Below are 21906 nucleotides of genomic sequence, written 5' to 3' on the forward strand. Positions count from 1 at the left end.
GAACCTCAAATATTTAAAAAAATACGTTTAACACTTTTTTGGTTACTACATGATTCCATATGTGTTATTTCATAGTTTTGATGTCTTCACTATTATTCTACAATGTAGAAAATAGTCAAAGTAAAGAAAATCCCTTGAATGAGTAGGTGTGTCAGAGAAGCATTGCCTGTACAACCGTTGTAAAGCTCAGGTGTTTTATACTGCAGCTAAGCTGAAATCAGGGCAGAGTACCCAGGGGTATACTAAAAACACTTCTCCAGGTTACAGAGAGAGACAAAAGGCTGTCCACTCCTACTCTCTTCCTCTACTACTCTATACAAAGCACTTTAACTTTAAAACACACAGCTTGCTATTCGAGGTCGACGTTTGCTTTTCGTGAGCTGTCACTTATATCCCATTGAATCCATTACAGAACAGGGACAGGAGGCTTGGTGCTTGTATATGAATATTCATATTTCATACTCATGATTTGTGCATCACTGCTATGTCAGTGTGCGCATCCTGGTAACGGAACAACGCAATGCAACAGGGACACACACTACTTACTGTGTGTGTGTGTGTTCAAACCAACAATGACACTCCAGCTAATGCATTTCTCCTCTTCCCATTGTGTGCCTGTCTGCGAAACTATTAAACAACGTGCCGAATATATATTAATTCTGTTGATTATTTATGATCCACTTCATGAAGTGCGTGCGTGTTATGTTCTCTGAGCTTAGTGGAGAAACCCTCATGCCTTGCAGGCAGTGACACATTAATCACCGGTGCGATAGGCTTGTTATTTCTGTGTGTGTGCGTGTATGTATGTGTGTGTATGGATGGCCTGTGTGTGTCTGTGAGAGGAGGTAAATACACATTGAATGTTGGCGCGCCCTTTGCCCCCCGCTGCCTGCCTCAAGAGTACAGAATCAAAGGTGATGATGCCAGGTGGAAAGTTCAGCCATGCCTCTAGGTCTGACTGTAGGACAATTGAATACCTCTGCTTCGGATTTTGATTCGAAGCATTTCTCTTTTGCGTCTGTCAGACGTGTGGTCAGCCAGCTGAAAAGGTTAGAGTGGGTTTCGGGTTGTCCAAAGAAGAACATGAATGAATCCTGTACCCTGTTTTTGCCTCTAGATGTGTTCTTTATTCAGAGTGCAGTCATGATTCAAGTGACATTTTGTGTGATTCAATACAATGTATTCTGCCCCCAGTCCTTTCCCTTCGTTTCATTTCTCAGTGCATAATAACTTGATGAATATAACTTCGACACTGACAAAATAATCCTCCTCAGACTTTTTGTTGATTTCAAAGTAGATCATGGTCATGTTAAGTAGGGACAAAACAGAATAAAACAGAGAGAAACCGGGAGGTAATACTGAACTGGTCCAATAACAAATGCTCATTTTCATTTTGTGTTGCAAAGAATTTTGATCAATGTGCCCTAATGAACATGCCCTGGTTAGCTCTTTTCAAGCCTCCTCTACCTGTGTCTCGTAGGTTATGACACATCCAGCCCCACCACGTATGATGATGAGCGATGGGGAGGCAGGAGGCTACTGCAGGAGGTGGACACATTGGACAGTAATAGCAGCATGGAAGAGGACGAAGAAAAGAAAAACTGCACCGAGCCAGGTAACAAAATGAAAGAAATGAAACCTCTCATATTCCATCCTCTCTTGCCCCCGCTCCAGGTAAGAGAGAAAGAAGGAAGGAAGAGAGCACCCCGTATTCTCCCTCCGTTATTCCCATCTCTCCTTGTCTTCCCAATCTGGGGTAAAACAGACTTGGGTCAGATAGGCTCCCATGAGCCTACAGTACATCACTCTCTCTCTCACACACACACACACACACACACACACACACACACACACACACACACACACACACACACACACATACACACGGTAGTGTTCTTTCTGGGTGTTTCAGCACTTTTCACACTTATTCTCGGTCACATTCTGGGACCCCTGTAGCTTTTCTGAAAAGTGAATGGCCCCAGTTTCCATGGCGACCTCTTATCTGATCATCAACGAGCGACTTGGGCTTGACTGTTCAAGCCGGCACGCGTCGATGGATGAATGGTGTGTAAGAATGCTTGAGTTACATGTTTTTATTTTACCTTTATTTAACTAGGCAAGTCAGTTAAGAACAAATTCTTATTTTCAATGACAGCCTAGGAATAGTGGGTTAACTGCCTTGTTCAGGGGCAGAACGACAGATTTTCACCTTGTCAGCTCAGGGATTCAATCTTGCAACATTTCGGTTACTAGTCCAATGCTCTAACCACTAGGCTACACAGTGTTAGATGAAATGGTGCTGTATAGAATCAAAAAGGGTTAAATCCCTCAAATAGAACAACTATATATACACTGCTCAAAAAAATAAAGGGAACACTAAAATAACACATCCTAGATCTGAATGAATGAAATATTCTTATTAAATACTTTTTTCTTTACATAGTTGAATGTGCTGACAACAAAATCACACAAAAATTATCAATGGAAATCAAATTTATCAACCCATGGAGGTCTGGATTTGGAGTCACACTCAAAATTAAAGTGGAAAACCACACTACAGGCTGATCCAACTTTGATGTAATGTCCTTAAAACAAGTCAAAATGAGGCTCAGTAGTGTGTGTGGCCTCCACGTGCCTGGGCATGGGCATGCTCCTGATGAGGTGGCGGATGGTCCTCCTGAGGGATCTCCTGGACAGTCTGTGGTGCAACGTGGCGTTGGAGGATGGAGCGAGACAGGATGTCCCAGATGTGCTCAATTGGATTCAGGTCTGGGGAACGGGCGGGCCAGTCAATAGCATCAATGCCTTCCTCTTGCAGGAACTGCTGACACACTCCAGCCACATGAGGTCTAGCATTGTCTTGCATTAGAAGGAACCCAGGGCCAACCGCACCAGCATATGGTCTCACAAGGGGTCTGAGGATCTCATCTCGGTACCTAATGGCAGTCAGGCTACCTCTGGCGAGCACATGGAGGTTTGTGCGGCCCCCCAAAGCAATGCCACCCCACACCATGACTGACCCACCGCCAAACCGGTCATGCTGGAGGATGTTGCAGGCAGCAGAACGTTCTCCACGGCGTCTCCAGACTCTGTCACGTCTGTCACATGTGCTCAGTGTGAACCTGCTTTCATCTGTGAAGAGCACAGGGCGCCAGTGGCGAATTTTCCAATCTTGGTGTTCTCTGGCAAATGCCAAACGTCCTGCACGGTGTTGGGCTGTAAGCACAACCCCCACCTGTGGACGTCGGGCCCTCATACCACCCTCATGGAGTCTGTTTCTGACCGTTTGAGCAGACACATGCACATTTGTGGCCTGCTGGAGGTCATTTTGCAGGGCTCTGGCAGTGCTCCTCCTTGCACAAAGGCGGAGGTAGCGGTCCTGCTGCTGGGTTGTTGCCCTCCTACGGCCTCCTCCACGTCTCCTGATGTACTGGCCTGTCTCCTGGTAGCGCTTCCATGCTCTGGACACTACGCTGACAGACACAGCAAACCTTCTTGCCACAGCTCGCATTGATGTGCCATCCTGGATGAGCTGCACTACCTGAGCCACTTGTGTGGGTTGTAGACTCCGTCTCATGCTACCACTAGAGTGAAAGCACCGCCAGCATTCAAAAGTGACCAAAACATCAGCCAGGAAGCATAGGAACTGAGAAGTGGTCTGTGGTCACCACCTGCAGAACCACTCCTCTCAACCAGCTTCATGAGGTAGTCACCTGGAATGCATTTCAAATTTCTTTCCTTTTAAATGCGTTTAAGCCAATCAGTTGTGTTGTGACAAGGTAGAGGTCCATATTATGTCAAGAACAGCTCAAATAAGCAAAGAGAAACGACAGCTCATCATTACTTTAAGACACGAAGGTCAGTCAATCTGGAAAATTTGAAGAATTTTGAAAGATTCTTCAAGTGCAGTCGCAAAAACCATCAAGCGCTATGATGAACCTGGCTCTCAAGAGGACCGCCACAGGAAAGGAAGACCCAGAGTTACCTCTGCTGCAGAGGATAAGTTCATTAGAGTTACCAGCCTCAGATTGCAACCCAAATAAATGCTTCACAGAGTTCAAGTAACAGACACATCTCAACATCAACTGTCCAGAGGAGACTGCGTGCATCAGGCCTTTATGGTCAAATTGCTGCAAAGAAAGGACACCAATAAGAAGAAGAGACTTACTTTGGCCAAGAAACATGAGCAATGGACTTTAGACAGGTGGAAATCTGTCCTTTGGTCTGATGAGTGCAAATTTGAGATTGTTGGTTCAAACCGTTGTGTCTTTGTGAGATGCGGAGTAGGTGAACGGATGATGTCTACATGTGTGGTTCCCACCATGAAGCATGGAGGAGGAGGTGTGTTGGTGTGGGGGTGCTTTGCTGGTGACACTGTCTGTGATTTATTTAGAATTCAAGGCACACTTAACCAGCATGGCTATCACAGCATTCTGCAGCAATACACCATCCCATCTGGTTTACGCTTAGTGGGACTATCATTTGTTTTTCAATGGAACAATGACCCAAAACACCTCCAGGCTGTGTAAGGGCTATTTGAACAAGAAGGAGTGTGATTGAGTGCTGCATCAGATGACCTGGCCTGCACAATCACCCGACCTCAACCCAATTGAGATGGTTTGGGATGAGTTGCACCGCAGAGTGAAGGAAAAGCATATGTGTGAACTAGAGGTCGACCGATTATGATTTTTCAACGCCGATACCGATTAATTGGCCGATTTAAAAAAATATATATATATTTAATTGTAATAATGACAATTACAACAATACTGAATGAACACTTTAACATAATATAATACATCAATAAAATCCATTTAGCCTCAAATAAATAATGAAACATGTTCAATTTGGTTTAAATAATGAAAAAACAAAGTGTTGGAGAAGAAAGTAAAAGTGCAATATGTGCCATGTAAGAAAGCTAACATTTAAGTTCCTTGCTCAGAACATGAGAACATATAAAAGCTCGTGGTTCCTTTTAACATGAGTCTTCAATATTCCCAGGTAAGAAGTTTTAGGTTGTAGTTATTTTAGGAATTATAGGACTATTTCCCTCTATACGATTTCTATTTCATATACCTTAGACTATTGGATGTTCTTATAGGCACTTTAGTATTGCCAGTGTAATAGTATAGCTTCCATCCCTCTCCTCGCCGCTACCTGGGCTCGAACCAGGAACACATCGACAACAGCCAACCTCGAAGCAGCGTTACCCATGCAGAGCAAGGGGAACAACTACTCCGAGTCTCAGAGCGAGTGACGTTTCAAACGCTATTAGCGCGGACCCCGCTAACTAGCTAGCCATTTCACATCGGTTACACCAGCCTAATCTCGGGAGTTGATAGGCTTGAATTCATAAACAGCAGAGCTGCTGTCAAAACGCACGAACGTGCTGTTTGAATGAATGCTTACGAGCCTGCAGGTGCCCACCATCGCTCAGTCAGACTGCTTTATCAAATCATAGACTTAATTATAACATAATAACACACAGAAATACGAGCCTTAGGTCATTAATATGGTCGAATCCAGAAACTATCATCTCGAAAACAAAACATTTATTCTTTCAGTGAAATATGGAACCGTTCCGTATTTTATCTAACGGGTGGCATCCATCAGTCTAAATATTCCTGTTACATTGCACAACCTTCAATGTTATGTCATAATTACATAACATTCTGGCAAATTAGTTTGCAATGAGCCAGGCGGCCCAAACTGTTGCATATACCATGACTCTGCGTGCAATGAACGCAAGAGAAGTGACACAATTTCACCTGGTGTCACGCCCTGGCCTTAGTATTCTTTGTTTTCTTTATTATTTTAGTTAGGTCAGGGTGTGACATGGGGAATGTTTGTGTTTTGTCGGTTTTGGGTGGTTATATGGTAAAGGGGGTGTTGGGTGTAGTGTATGGGTTTGTGTTGAGTGAATGTGTCTAGCTGTGTCTATGGTTGAGTGTAGGTTCTAGGAAAGTCTATGGTTGCCTGAATTGGGTCTCAATTAGAGACAGCTGGTTATTGTTGTCTCTGATTGGGAGCCATATTTAAGGCAACCATAGGCGTTTAGCTGTTTGTGGGGAATTGTCTATGTCTATGTCGCATGGTTTTTTGCACTTAGTCATTTATAGCTTCACGTTCGTCTGTTTGTTGTTTTTTTGTTTCGTTTTGTCCTTCTTCTAATAAAGAGAAGATGTACTTTCCACGCGCTGCGCCTTGGTCCTCATTCTCTCCTAAAGACGATCGTGACACCTGGTTAATATTGCCTGCTAACCTGGATTTCTTTTAGCTAAATATGCAGGTTTAAAAATATATACTTCTGTGTTTTGATTTTAAGAAAGGCATTGATGTTTATGGTTAGGTACACGTTGGAGCAACGGCAGTCCTTTTTCGCGAATGCGCACCGCATCGATTATATGCAACGCAGGACACGCTAGATAAACTAGTAATATCATCAACCATATGTAGTTATAACTAGTGATTATGATTGATTGATTGATTGTTTTTCATAAGATAAGTTTAATGCTAGCTAGCAACTTACCTTGGCTTCTTACTGCATTCGCGTAACAGGCGGGCTCCTCGTGAGGCAGGTGGTTAGAGCGTTGGACTAGTTAACCGTAAGGTTGCAAGATTGAATCCCCGAGCTGACAAGGTAAAAATCTGTCGTTCTGCCCCTGAACAAGGCAGTTAACCCACCGTTCCTAGGCCATCATTGAAAATAAGAATGTGTTCTTAACTGACTTGCCTAGTTAAATAAAGGTGTAAAAAATAAATACAATTTAAAATGTAAAAATCGGCGTCCAAAATTACCGATTTCCGATTGTTATGAAAACTTGAAATCGGCCCTAATTAATTGGCCATTCCGATTAATCGGTCGACCTCTAGTGGGAACTCCTTCAAGACTGTTGGAAAAGCATTCCTCATGAAGCTAGTTGAGCATGCCAAGAGTGTACAAAGCTGTCATGAAGGAAAAAAGTGGCTACTTTTGAAGAATCTAAAATATAGTTTAACACTTTTTTTGGTTACTACATGATTTCATATGTGTTATTTCATAGTTTTGATGTCTTCACTATTATTCTACAACGTAGAAAACCCCCTGAATGGGTATGTGTGTCCAAACTTTTGACTGGTTCTGTATATATAACTGCTAAGCACCATTATTCTTAGCAGTGTACTTGACAGGTTTAGAAGTGCATATCCCTACAGAGTTAATAAAGTGAATAAAATCGTAGGCTAAAACTGAGTGAATTTGAAGCAGGTCTCTTATATGTTTTTCGTCTTCAAAATCCCACATCCTTCCCCATATGAACCACAGCTGCTACTGTGTTCTTATTGGTCAGCTGCTTATGCATTTATGGACTTTCATCACCATCATCTTCCAGACCGGCCTATCCTGCATCATCTAGCCCAGTGTCTATTTATAGCCCCATATGGATGGAGGAAATTTGACATTCAACTCTGTTGTAATGGTGGGTTGAACTGAAGCTTGGGAGAAGGAGGGAGGGGAAGAGGGGATGGAGAAGGAGGGAGGGGAAGAAGGGATTGGGAAGGAGGGAGGGGAAGAAGGGATGGAGAAGGAGGGAGGGGAAGAAGGGATGGAGAAGGAGGGAGGGGAAGAAGGGATGGAGAAGGAGGGAGGGGAAGAAGGGATGGAGAAGGAGGGAGGGGAAGAAGGGATGGAGAAGGAGGGAGGGGAAGAAGGGATGGAGAAGGAGGGAGGGGAAGAAGGGATGGAGAAGGAGGGAGGGGAAGAAGGGATGGAGAAGGAGGGAGGGGAAGAAGGGATGGAGAAGGAGGGAGGGGAAGAAGGGATGGAGAAGGAGGGAGGGGAAGAAGGGATGGAGAAGGAGGGAGGGGAAGAAGGGATGGAGAAGGAGGGAGGGGAAGAAGGGATGGAGAAGGAGGGAGGGGAAGAAGGGATGGAGAAGGAGGGAGGGGAAGAAGGGATGGAGGAGGAGGGAGGGGAAGAAGGGATGGAGAAGGAGGGAGGGGAAGAAGGGATGGAGAAGGAGGGAGGGGAAGAGGGGATGGAGAAGGAGGGAGGGGAAGAGGGGATGGAGAAGGAGGGAGGGGAAGAGGGGATGGAGAAGGAGGGAGGGGAAGAGGGGAAGGAGAAGGAGGGAGGGAAAGAGGGGATGGAGAAGGAGGGAGGGGAAGAGGGGAAGGAGAAGGAGGGAGGGGAAGAGGGGATGGAGAAGGAGGGAGGGGATGGAGAAGGAGGGAGGGGAAGAGGGGAAGGAGAAGGAGGGAGGGAAAGAGGGGATGGAGAAGGAGGGAGGGGAAGAGGGGAAGGAGAAGGAGGGAGGGGAAGAGGGGATGGAGAGGGTTTCACTGAAGCATTGCATTAATGTTTTGTTTTCTTACCTTGAGCTACGAGATAATGATGACACACACACGCTGTCATATCCCCCCCCCCCCCCCCCCCCCCACACACACACACCCTTCACGGTTTACCTTACCCACCACATTCCCTCTCCTTTCCCCCACTCTCTGGTATGCTAATTAAGCAAAATGGCCACAATCAATCTCCCATCTCATCCTCCTCCCTCAAGGTCAACCTTGTGGTCTATAAAAGGGAGATAGGGGTCTGAGGTCAAGTTATTCTCCTTTCCCTGCCTATTATAGTTCACCTCTCCTTCTCCTTGTTAAAATGACAGCGAGCGTTTAAGAGGCCAGGACTCTGGGGTGACTCCAGTGACGCGTAGCGTAAAGGTAGAGGTTGGACTAAATAATAACCCCTCTTTAAATATGCATACACACACGCACGCCCCCCCCCCCCCCCCCCCCCCCCCCCCCCCCCCCCACACACACACACACACTCACACAGTTTGGACTAATAACCTCTCATAAAAGTGAAACCTTCTTTCACCCATTTTCCTCATTTCATTTGCGAGTCCTGTTCCTGGTAAAAATAGATGTAGAGTGTGTTCGTGTTAAGAGTGAGTCATGTGTTGATTTGACCTTTTGAGAAAGTGCTTTTCAGGAGGGGGGGTGTATGATTGCGTTTATGATTGCGTGTGTCTGTGAGTGTGTTAGTGTACATTTACAGTGTGTGCAAATTTGTGTGTCTGTGAGTGCATATTTTCTTGTCTGTCTATGTGTGTTATTGTCCGTGTGAGAGAGAGCACCCTGTATGCGTGTCTGTGTCTGAGTACCGGTTCCCCTGCTGCCTCAGCAGTAGAGATGTGTACAGTACAGTACCGGTACCCCTGCTGCCTCAGCAGTGGAGATGGACATGTGTACAGTGCAGTACCGGTACCCCTGCTGCCTCAGCAGTGGAGATGGACATGTGTACAGTACAGTACCGGTACCCCTGCTGCCTCAGCAGTGGAGATGGACATGTGTACAGTACAGTACCGGTACCCCTGCTGCCTCAGCAGTGGAGATGGACATGTGTACAGTACAGTACCGGTACCCCTGCTGCCCCAGCAGTGGAGATGTGTACAGTACAGTACCGGTACCCCTGCTGCCTCAGCAGTGGAGATGGACATGTGTACAGTACAGTACCGGTACCCCTGCTGCCTCAGCAGTGGAGATGGACATGTGTACAGTACAGTACCGGTACCCCTGCTGCCCCAGCAGTGGAGATGGACATGTGTACAGTACAGTACCGGTACCCCTGCTGCCTCAGCAGTGGAGATGGCCATGTGTACAGTACAGTACCGGTACCCCTACTGCCTCAGCAGTGGAGATGGACATGTGTACAGTACAGTACCGGTACCCCTGCTGCCTCAGCAGTGGAGATGGACATGTGTACAGTACAGTACCGGTACCCCTGCTGCCCCAGCAGTGGAGATGTGTACAGTACAGTACCGGTACCCCTGCTGCCTCAGCAGTGGAGATGGCCATGTGTACAGTACAGTACCGGTACCCCTGCTGCCTCAGCAGTGGAGATGGACATGTGTACAGTACAGTACCGGTACCCCTGCTGCCTCAGCAGTGGAGATGGACATGTGTACAGTGCAGTACCGGTACCCCTGCTGCCTCAGCAGTGGAGATGGACATGTGTACAGTACAGTACCGGTACCCCTGCTGCCTCAGCAGTGGAGATGGACATGTGTACAGTACAGTACCGGTACCCCTGCTGCCCCAGCAGTGGAGATGGACATGTGTACAGTACAGTACCGGTACCCCTGCTGCCCCAGCAGTGGAGATGTGTACAGTACAGTGCAGTACCGGTACCCCTGCTACCCCAGCAGTGGAGATGGACATGTGTACAGTACAGTACCGGTACCCCTGCTGCCTCAGCAGTAGAGACAGACATGTGTACAGTACAGTACAGTACCGGTACCCCTGCTGCCCCAGCAGTGGAGATGGACATGTGTACAGTACAGTACCGGTACCCCTGCTGCCTCAGCAGTGGAGATGGACATGTGTACAGTACAGTACCGGTACCCCTGCTGCCCCAGCAGTGGAGATAGACATGTGTACAGTACAGTACCGGTACCCCTGCTGCCTCAGCAGTGGAGATGGACATGTGTACAGTACAGTACCGGTACCCCTGCTGCCTCAGCAGTGGAGATGGACATGTGTACAGTACAGTACCGGTACCCCTGCTGCCTCAGCAGTGGAGATGGACATGTGTACAGTGCAGTACCGGTACCCCTGCTGCCCCAGCAGTGGAGATGTGTACAGTACCGGTACCCCTGCTGCCTCAGCAGTAGAGATGGACATGTGTACAGTACCGGTACCCCTGCTGCCCCAGCAGTGGAGATGGACATGTGTACAGTACAGTACCGGTACCCCTGCTGCCTCAGCAGTAGAGATGGACATGTGTACAGTACCGGTACCCCTGCTGCCTCAGCAGTAGAGATGGACATGTGTACAGTACAGTACCGGTACCCCTGCTGCCTCAGCAGTGGAGATGGACATGTGTACAGTGCAGGCCTTGATGATGCTCGGCGTGAGCTCCCCTGAAGTACCAGCAGAAGACTTCTCTGATTGTTCTGTTCCTTCCACCAACGTCCTGCTGCTCCTCCACTTCAGACGGAACCCCTCATTTCACTAACACACACACACACGTGTGTGCCCACACACACAAGAACACACACATTACACACACAGACAAACATACACACACATGCCGCCAGAAAGGCATGAAATTACCCATTTACGCCCACCTTCCATGATTTTAATTACGGGGACCCCGCTGGGTGAGTTTATTTCTGATTTCTGATGCTTGGGGAAAGGAGAGATGAGAGGAAAGGAGGGGATGGAAAAGGAGAGATGAGAGGAAAGGAGGGGATGGGAAAGGAGAGAGGAGCAGAGGAGGGGAGAGGAGAAGAGGGGGGAGGGGAGAGGAGGGGAGGGGAAATGAGAGAGGAGAGAGGAAAGGGGGGAGGGAGGGGAGAAAAAGCAGAGGAGGGGAGGGTAGAGGTAAGGAGGGGAAAGGAGAGAGGAATGGAAAGGAGGGAAGGGGAGAGGCGAGGGGAGGGGAGAAAAGAGCAGGGGGGAGAGGAGAGGAAATAAGGAGAGAGGAGAGGAAATTAGGGGAGGGGAGGGGAAAGGAGAGATGAGAGGGAAGGAGGGGATGGGAAAGGAGAGAGGAGCAGAGGAGGGGAGAGGAGAATAGGGGGGAGAGTAAAGGAGGGGAGGGGAAATGAGAGAGGAGAGGAGGGGAGAAAAGATCAGAGGAGAGGAGGGGAGGGGAGAAAAAAGCAGAGGAGGGGAGAGGAGAAGAAAGGAGAGAGGAATGGAAAGGAGGGAAGGGGAGAGGGGAGGGGATAAAAGAGCAGGGGAGAAAAAAGGAAATTAGGGGAGGGGAGAGAGGAGAGGAAATTAGGGGAGGGGATAGAGAAGAGGAAATTAGGGGAGGGGAGAGAGGAGAGGAAATTAGGGGAGAGGAGAGGAAATTGGAGGAGGGGAAATGAGAGAGGAGGGGCGAAAAGATCAGAGGAAAGGAGAGGAAATTAGGGGAGAGAGGAGAGGAAATTAGGGGAGAGAGGAGAGGAAATTAGGGGAGAGGAGAGGAAATCAGCGGAGGGGAGGGGAAATGAGAGAGGAGAGGAGGGGAGAAAAGATCAGATGAGAGGAGAGGAAATCAGGGGAGGGGAGAGAGGAGAGGCAAGGTGAGAGGAGAGGGAGAGGAGAAAGGGGGGGAGAGGAGAGAAAATCAGGGGAGGGTAAGGGGAGAGGAAAGGAAGGGAGGGGAAAGGAAAGGAAAGAGGAGAGGGAAGGAAAGGAGGGGAGAGGAAAGGAGGGGAAAGGAGAGAGGAGAGGAAAGGAGAGGAGGGGAAAGGAGAGAAGAGCAGAAAGGAGGCGAGGAGAGAGGTGAGGAGAGGAAAGGAAGGGAGGGGAAAGAAGAGAGGAGAGGTGGGGAGAGGAGCAGAGGAGGGGAAAGGAGAGAGCAGAGGAGAGGATCTGGCCAGAAAAGGGAAGAGTGGAGATGTGTGAGATTGCTGATAGGGCTATGCGATTGAAGAATAGGTGACAGACAAAGAGATAGAGACCCAAAGGGTGTGTGGGTTTATAAGACGCTTTCATGGCCTTTGATTTACTGCTGTGAGACTATTGAACATCAGACTTGTACAGTTTGTCATAAAACAACACAAAGGATGTTCTTAGAACTAGACCTTGTTCTCGTCATCAACGATCACTGTTTTCATTAGAACTAGAACTTGTTCTCGTCATCAACGATCACTGTTTTCATTAGAACTAGACCTTGTTCTCGTCATCAACGATCACTGTTTTCATTAGAACTAGAACTTGTTCTCGTCATCAACGATCACTGTTTTCATTAGAACTAGAACTTGTTCTCGTCATCGACGAGCACTGTTTTCATTAGAACTAGACCTTGAACTAGACCTTGTTCTCGTCATCGAAGATCACTGTTTTCATTAGAACTAGACCTTGTTCTCGTCATCGAAGATCACTGTTTTCATTAGAACTAGACCTTGTTCTCGTCATCGAAGATCACTGTTTTCATTAGAACTAGACCTTGTTCTCGTCATTGAAGATCACTGTTTTCATTAGAACTAGACCTTGTTCTCGTCATTGAAGATCACTGTTTTCATTAGAACTAGACCTTGTTCTCGTCATTGAAGATCACTGTTTTCATTAGAACTAGACCTTGTTCTCGTCATTGAAGATCACTGTTTTCATTAGAACTAGACCTTGAACTAGACCTTGTTCTCGTCATCGAAGATCACTGTTTTCATTAGAACTAGACCTTGTTCTCGTCATCGAAGATCACTGTTTTCATTAGAACTAGAATTTGTTCTCGTCATCGTCATCGACGATCACTGTTTTCATTAGAACTAGACCTTGAACTAGACCTTGTTCTCGTCATCGAAGATCACTGTTTTCATTAGAACTAGACCTTGTTCTCGTCATCGAAGATCACTGTTTTCATTAGAACGACCTTGTTCTCGTCATCGAAAATCACTGTTTTCATTAGAACTAGACCTTGTTCTCGTCATCGAAGATCACTGTTTTCATTAGAACGACCTTGTTCTCGTCATCGAAAATCACTGTTTTCATTAGAACTAGACCTTGTTCTCGTCATCGAAAATCACTGTTTTCATTAGAACTAGACCTTGTTCTCGTCATCGAAAATCACTGTTTTCATTAGAACTAGACCTTGTTCTCGTCATCGAAAATCACTGTTTTCATTAGAACGACCTTGTTCTCGTCATCGAAAATCACTGTTTTCATTAGAACTAGACCTTGTTCTCGTCATCGAAGATCACAGTTTTTATTAGAACTAGACCTTGTTCTCGTCATCGAAGATCACTGTTTTTATTAGAACTAGACCTTGTTCTCGTCATTGAAGATCACTGTTTTCATTAGAACTAGACCTTGTTCTCGTCATCGAAGATCACTGTTTTTATTAGAACTAGACCTTGTTCTCGTCATCGAAGATCACTGTTTTCATTAGAACGACCTTGTTCTCGTCATCAAAATCACTGTTTTCATTAGAACTAGACCTTGTTCTCGTCATCGAAAATCACTGTTTTCATTAGAACGACCTTGTTCTCGTCATCGAAGATCACTGTTTTCATTAGAACTAGAACTTGTTCTCGTCATCGACGATCACTGTTTTCATTAGAACTAGACCTTGTTCTCGTCATCGAAGATCACTGTTTTCATTAGAACTAGACCTTGTTCTCGTCATCGACGTTCACTGTTTTCATTAGAACTAGACCTTGTTCTCGTCATCGAAAATCACTGTTTTCATTAGAACTAGACCTTGTTCTCGTCATCGAAGATCACTGTTTTTATTAGAACTAGACCTTGTTCTCGTCATCGAAGATCACTGTTTTCATTAGAACTAGACCTTGTTCTCGTCATCGAAGATCACTGTTTTCATTAGAACTAGACCTTGTTCTCGTCATCGAAGATCACTGTTTTCATTAGAACGACCTTGTTCTCGTCATCGAAAATCACTGTTTTCATTAGAACTAGACCTTGTTCTCGTCATCGAAGATCACTGTTTTCATTAGAACGACCTTGTTCTCGTCATCAAAAATCACTGTTTTCATTAGAACGACCTTGTTCTCGTCATCGAAAATCACTGTTTTCATTGGCACTTGCTTTTTCAACTTATCCGTCGATTTTAAACATGCCATTTCGAACATGCCATTTTAAACATGACATTTTAAACATGATATTTTAAACATGACATTTTAAACATGATATTTTAAACATGCCATTTTAAACATGATGTTTTAAACATGACATTTTAAACATGACATTTTAAACATGACATTTTAAACATGCCATTTTAAACATGCCATTTTAAACATGACATGATTGAAAACTGCTTCTCTTTTATAGCTAATCCCTGTGTTCTTTAAGTTCTCCTGTACTTCAATAGGATACTGGAGACAATTCCATATGCGTTATGCACAACGTCTAGACTTAACCGATAACGTTCTCGACAACTGCGTGCCCATATGATACAGTATGCCACGATAAAAGGAGAACACACACACTGCTGCTGCAGAGGGGACCCCAGCCCGTGTATGAGGCTGCGACAGTGCACTGCTCTCTCCAGGGGTTTCCTGCCTTCCCAGAGGCATTCAGTCTTCAGCACACACTATCTGTTTTGGCCATGACTTAATCAGGGTTCCTTCTGAACAGTGTGTGTGTGCACTGTGTGCACTGTGTGTTTGTGTGTGTGTGTGTGTGTGCACTGTGTGTGTGTGTGTGTGTGTGTGTGTGTGTGTGTGTGTGTGAGTGTGAGTGTGAGTGTGATACCCTTAGGAAGCTAGAAGGACCAATTGATTAATTGGAGTATGATGCCCCAGATGTCTGTAGAGGTGGGTGATAGCTAAGGTAGGTATGTAGGTAGGTATGTGTGTTTGCCTGCCTGCGTGCGTGCGTACGTGCATACGTGTGTGTGTGTTTCCCTGCGTGCTTGCGTGCGTGCGTGTTTGCCTGCGTGCGTGCGTGTGTGGACTCCTAGCACTTTGACCCGTAGGCCCACTAGAAGAGATGAAGCCTTGTCTAACTCAATATACAGTTGATGAAATAAAATAAAAAATCTTATGACTTATAACTGTCAGCTTTTACATCGTGATAAACATCAGATCTGGGTTGTACTACTATTCCAAAGCCTTCAAGTACTTAAAGTTTTTCCTCTAGCCCGCCTTGAGTTGCTATAGCCTGCCAGATGGGTGGGGTGGACAGTTGCAGTTTCAATTCTATTTGAACCCAGGTTTGCTAATCATATTCATATTGGTGATGACCCGTCTATACCGAGAGAGATTTCCTTTGAGAAATCAACTGCTGGGTATTGTGATACTTGAGGGGGCTGAGGTTGGGGTTTTCATAATAACGTAACATCAACAGCTACAGATGGTGTGTGTGTGTACTTTAGTGTGCAGATTGCAGACGCCATATACTTATTGCATGAGGAATGAGGAGGAGATCGTTCCTCGTGGGAATAAGACCAATCCATCTCTGCAATTAGCTTAGCAAGTCTCCCCGAAACTGTCACTGGGGTCAACACCTCTTTTTTTGCTGTTATCGTTTTCTCTCTCTCTTTCTCTCTCCCTCTCAATTTCCCATCTGTACCTCTCTCTCTCTCGCTCCCTCTCTGTCTCACCATATCTCTCCTTCTTTCTCCTTCCCTCTCTTAGCAGCTCACCGTTGAATTATAGAACCACGGATGTTGTCCTACAGGGGAAGTCACTCCACACACCTTTAAAGATTCATCTGAAAGTGAATGAGATGGGAGATTGGGGGGGATGTTCAGCAGTCTTCCTGACTGCTAGGAACATCGAATTCCTTTAACTGTTTCCCCAGAGAGGTCAGAGGAGCTTAAAGAAACCTATGTCTTTTTACATTTTTACACAGTCACACATTCCTCTTGAGTAGGTAGAGTAGGTGTGATGCTGTGGCTCAGTGCAGTACAATGAGCGTCCCTGAGTTAGAGAGAGAGTGCAAGTGAGGCCAGGGATTTCAGTAGAAGATGCTGGGTCACATCAGCACATACCTTTCACTCGGTGGCGTCGATAGTGTTTTCCCTAGTGATAGTGATGAGTCCTATCTTAGGTTAGCTTATTTCAGGTTCGGTTAAGATGATGGGCTTTTAAGGTGATACAGATGTAGGATCGTAATTTGATCTCTCTTTTGTCGCTGAGGATTTTCTATGCCATCGTAGGTAATGCAGATTAGCTTTGTGATTTACATAAATTCACTTAAAACCTGCACTAACACACGGTTATATTAAGTGTTGCACTTTTCATGTGGCCTACTTTTGGCCAGTTTATAGCCTAACCACAGATTATGCAACATTATGGTCTAAACGTTCAAATCCTCTTGCTGCAGGATTATTTTGCTGTGACAATATTGGTCAATTGAAGCTCCCACATCTGTAGGTTCATGATGGCCTTAATGGTATTATCACTCGCTGTATATCACCTTGAACATCCATAGGTCTATCTGTATATTGGAGAGTGGTTACATTTCCCAACAATATACCTTCCCAAACAAATGACCCGAAGAGGGTTCTTTTAAGTTATTTTTAGTCTTTCTCATTGTCTCCCCAGGCGTGTGTCCAGCTTGGCACGCCATCCTAGTGTCTAACTGACACTTTCAACTGAGAAAACTCCTCCAAACGGCACGCAATCACACACACACACACACACACACACACCACACACACACACACACACACACACACACACACACACACACACACACACACACACACACACACACACACACACCACACACACACACACCACACACACACACACCACACACACACACACACACACACCACACACACACACACACACACACCACACACACACACACACACACACACACACACACACCACACACACACCACACACACACACACACACACACACCACACACACACACACACACACCACACACACACACACACACCACACCACACACACACCACACACACACACACACTCACACACACACACACACACCACACACACACCACACACACACCACACACACACACACACACACACACCACACACACACACCACACACACACACACTCACACACACACACACACACACACACCACACACCACACACCACACACACACACACACACACACCACACACACACACACACACACACACACCACACACACACACACACACCACACACACACTCACACACACACACACACCACACACACACACACACACACACACACCACACACACACACCACACACACTCACACACACACACACACACCACACACACACACACACACCACACACACACACCACACACACACACACACACACACACCACACACACACACACACTCACACACACACACACACACCACACACACACACCACACACACACCACACACTCACACACACACACACACACCACACACACACACCACACACACACCACACACACACACCACACACACACACACACACCACACACACACACACACACCACACACTCACACACACACACACACACCACACACACACACCACACACACACACACACACCACACACACACACACACACCACACACACACACACACACACACACACACACCACACACACACACCACACACACACACACACTCACACACACACACACACACACCACACACACACACACACACACTCACACACACACACACACACCACACACACACACACACACACACACACACACACACACACATACACACACGTACACACACATACACACACATACACACACACACACACACAGCTCTGCTCTTACTGTAACTCAAGTCAAAGCAGTTTAAGCACTGCTTTCACCCAATCCTGAAACGTCCAAATAACCAGTGACGAAAAGCCCAAAACCAGAACTAATGCTGCTCGTTAGATCATGCATCCCATTCAGTCCCGGCAGATCGGTCTACACACAGAATCTGCCCACGGGAGATTAGTTGTCACTTAGTGTGAATTCACTCACATGTCATTCGCTAGGGTGGATGTGATATGTCAGTTCGGAAGCCCGCTTTGTCTTGTTATTGGCTGGAGGCGATTGGAGGGGAGGGGCCGGATGTCATCTCGCGTTCAAAGATTGTTGGTGTTGAATCAAGCAGACAGGTATCAAATAACATCAAATACTTGTTTATATTATTACCTATTATAATCTGTTCACTTTTACACTTGTGGGAATTGGCCTATATGGATAGGGCTCAATTGAAATGCTTCTTACAGAAGAAATATGAAAACCACATGCATAACCATGGTAGCAATTGAAAGGGAACAGTTTGGAGTTAATGGGGAAATGATTAGACCAAAGGTGAGCACACAACATTTTACCTGACACAAGACTGAATCCAAATGTAACGCTGTTGATTTTATGTGCATTTTACATTTACCGTACTTTTCACCGCATTTGTTGATAACGAAATCTGACAATACTCTGGATACATTCTGTTACATGATAACAGTATTCCTGAAAAATGTGGGGTAGGTGCAACATAAGACAAAAAAATTACAGGGGTTTGAGTGAGAGGACTAACTGGTGTCTCCATGTGGCCGCTGTGTAGCTGTAACATTGAGAAACTAGAGCATGCACACTTGTAGTTGTTTCATTTTAAACACAACCTTGCATCCCCGCCATCACACAATTACTGTTGCTGTTTACACAATCCCAAAACAGTCTATTATAAATCACAATCTGGGTCAGGTGGGCATGATTTGAAAGCTTGTTCTATTGGCAACATGACTAGCTAAGTTATAAAATATGACCTTACAGTGTTGGGCTTTCACAAGGTCATTCAGAGAAACAGATTGTAATTTTGGTGCGCGTAGAAAGGAATCGAGAGTGCATTCAGGTGCGTGTGCTGCGGCAAATTTTCTTTCCAATAAACAAACAGGCTCGTTCTGTTCAGAACAACCAGGGTATGACGCCATGTCATCTTGTAACATTATCCAGTTAATATTTTAAAGTAGATTTTGACAACGATACGCTTCCATAAGATCATAGTATTATTATGCCTATTACGTTGAACATTTTAAAGAATGGTCCTCTTAAGATACAGCAAATGTAATAAATACATTACAAATGTATAGTATAGGATAGGATAGGATAGGATAGTATAGGATAGGATAGGATAGGACAGGATAGGATAGTATAGGATAGTACAGGATAGGATAGTATAGGATATGAGAGGATAGTACAGGATAGGATAGTATAGGATATGAGAGGATAGTATAGGATAGGATAGGTTAGGATAGGATAGGTTAGTATATGATAGGATAGGTTAGTATAGGATATGAGAGGATAGTATAGGATAGGATAGGTTAGTATAGGATAGTATAGGATATGAGAGGATAGTATAGGATAGGATAGGTTAGGATAGGATAGGTTAGTATATGATAGGATAGGTTAGTATAGGATATGAGAGGATAGTATAGGATAGGATAGGTTAGTATAGGATAGGATAGGTTAGGTTAGTATAGGATATGATAGGATAGGTTAGTATAGGATATGAGAGGATATGATAGGATAGTATAGGATATGAGAGGATAGTACAGGATAGGATAGTATAGGATATGAGAGGATAGTACAGGATAGGATAGTATAGGATATGAGAGGATAGTATAGGATAGGATAGGTTAGGATAGGATAGGTTAGTATATGATAGGATAGGTTAGTATAGGATATGAGAGGATAGTATAGGATAGGATAGGTTAGTATAGGATAGTATAGGATATGAGAGGATAGTATAGGATAGGATAGGTTAGGATAGGATAGGTTAGTATATGATAGGATAGGTTAGTATAGGATATGAGAGGATAGTATAGGATAGGATAGGTTAGTATAGGATAGGATAGGTTAGGTTAGTATAGGATATGATAGGATAGGTTAGTATAGGATATGAGAGGATATGATAGGATAGTATAGGATATGATAGGATAGGTTAGTATAGGATATGATAGGATAGGATAGTATAGGATCGGATAGTGCTGAGTGATTAGTGCTTTTTGATCTCGGTTCGATTATAAAAGAATTATCAACATTTTCGATTTTGGTTTCGATAATTTTTAAAAACATTAAATGGACTATGCATTATGTGGGTTAAATGCTGTAACAACACATAATAAAACTATGAATACAAGTCCCATGGTGACTGTCCATTACTGCTTATCACTTATTAACCTTCATTTATTCACATTATGTTACTATAATAAAATATTTCACTTGTGGTGTATATTACATTTGTTTTATTTGATGACTTTATTAGTTAATGCTGCCTGTGCTGTCTGAAAAAAACACTATTTTGTAGTTCTTCAAAGTAAATAAGGCATATTTTCATGGCTGTTGAATATCAATACCTCACGAAGCAACTGCTCTCTATATATGCCCTCTTGATCGCGCATTCTTCTGTCTCAGACCGGACAAGTAGCCTCGCAATGGATTATGGTCATTATAGGTAATTATCGCGTTTTCTGCGCTAAACTATGTAGAACATTGGCCCTGTTGGAAACTACAACTCCCTACTACATTGCACAGTTCAGGCGTGATCTGATTTATCTCTAGAGAAATGCAGCGCAATGTGCGCATTGAGTTCACAATTATATATTTTTTTAAATCTAATAATTGAACAGACATAGGTCAATTAGTTGTTTAAAAAACTGTAAATAACCGACATTTTGGTTAATCATCCAGCACTACAAATGTAACATACAACTGCAGGAAGGCATTACTATGAGAAATAGTAGAGGATACGTGTTCAGAAGTGGCGTTTTCATGCTGTAGACAAAATGCGGTTTGGCGCACACACGCATCTTGTTTAGCTCAGCACAGATTGTGTGTGATGCACCACAGCCAGCGAAAGCAGGAGACCTTAAATGTCACATTACACAGCAAGGTAACTACACTCACGACACGCAATGTGTCACCACGCGTCAGCGTCTGCTGAGCATGTGTTGAGAGGAGGCCCCTAACCCTCCACGTGCACAACCAGGCTGCACACAAGAGCGTCCGTGCACGGTGCACGTGCATGAGCCTGGCTCCGGAGAGCGTGAAATAACTAGGTTATTGCTCATTTTAATGCAACACTGAAAACTACCCTAATGATGATGTTGTTTTGTCATTGTTGTCCTCAATATCCTCAAACCATACTAAATGTCAGGTGATGAGTGTACACGGGTAGGGTACGATGACTTTCGTCATAACACAATTCTGTTAACCCTCCGTTTTGTCGACCTATGCATGAGAGAGATACGGTACGTGCTATTCTATCACTTTTCCCTTGTCCTTGTTTTAACACCATCTCTCTTCTACAATGTTCTAGTTCCCCCACGCGTCAAGTCAATTCCCCAGAATGCTTTGCAACGCAGCCATATGGTGCATGGGGCTGAAGTTCCGTGGCTATTTTTATCCCGGTGATGTATGTCATATTTTAAGCAGCAGTGCTTTCAGCTCGTATTTTCATTTCTTTCTTTCTTTGACAATA

The 21906-nt window shown here is 45.0% G+C and overlaps 1 protein-coding gene across 1 annotated transcript in view; it reads left to right on the top strand.

The window, feature by feature from the left end:
* LOC129839855 (sodium/potassium/calcium exchanger 3-like) overlaps positions 1-21906 on the top strand; it is a 69054-nt gene that overhangs the window by 4192 nt on the left and 42956 nt on the right. Inside the window, exon 2 of the mRNA XM_055907541.1 lies at positions 1481-1615. Within this exon, the coding sequence (XP_055763516.1) occupies positions 1481-1615 (135 nt within the window). The remainder of the gene's footprint in view (positions 1-1480; positions 1616-21906) is intronic.

This window comes from Salvelinus fontinalis, chromosome 40 (assembly GCF_029448725.1).
Source record: "Salvelinus fontinalis isolate EN_2023a chromosome 40, ASM2944872v1, whole genome shotgun sequence".
Classification (NCBI taxonomy): domain Eukaryota; kingdom Metazoa; phylum Chordata; class Actinopteri; order Salmoniformes; family Salmonidae; genus Salvelinus; species Salvelinus fontinalis.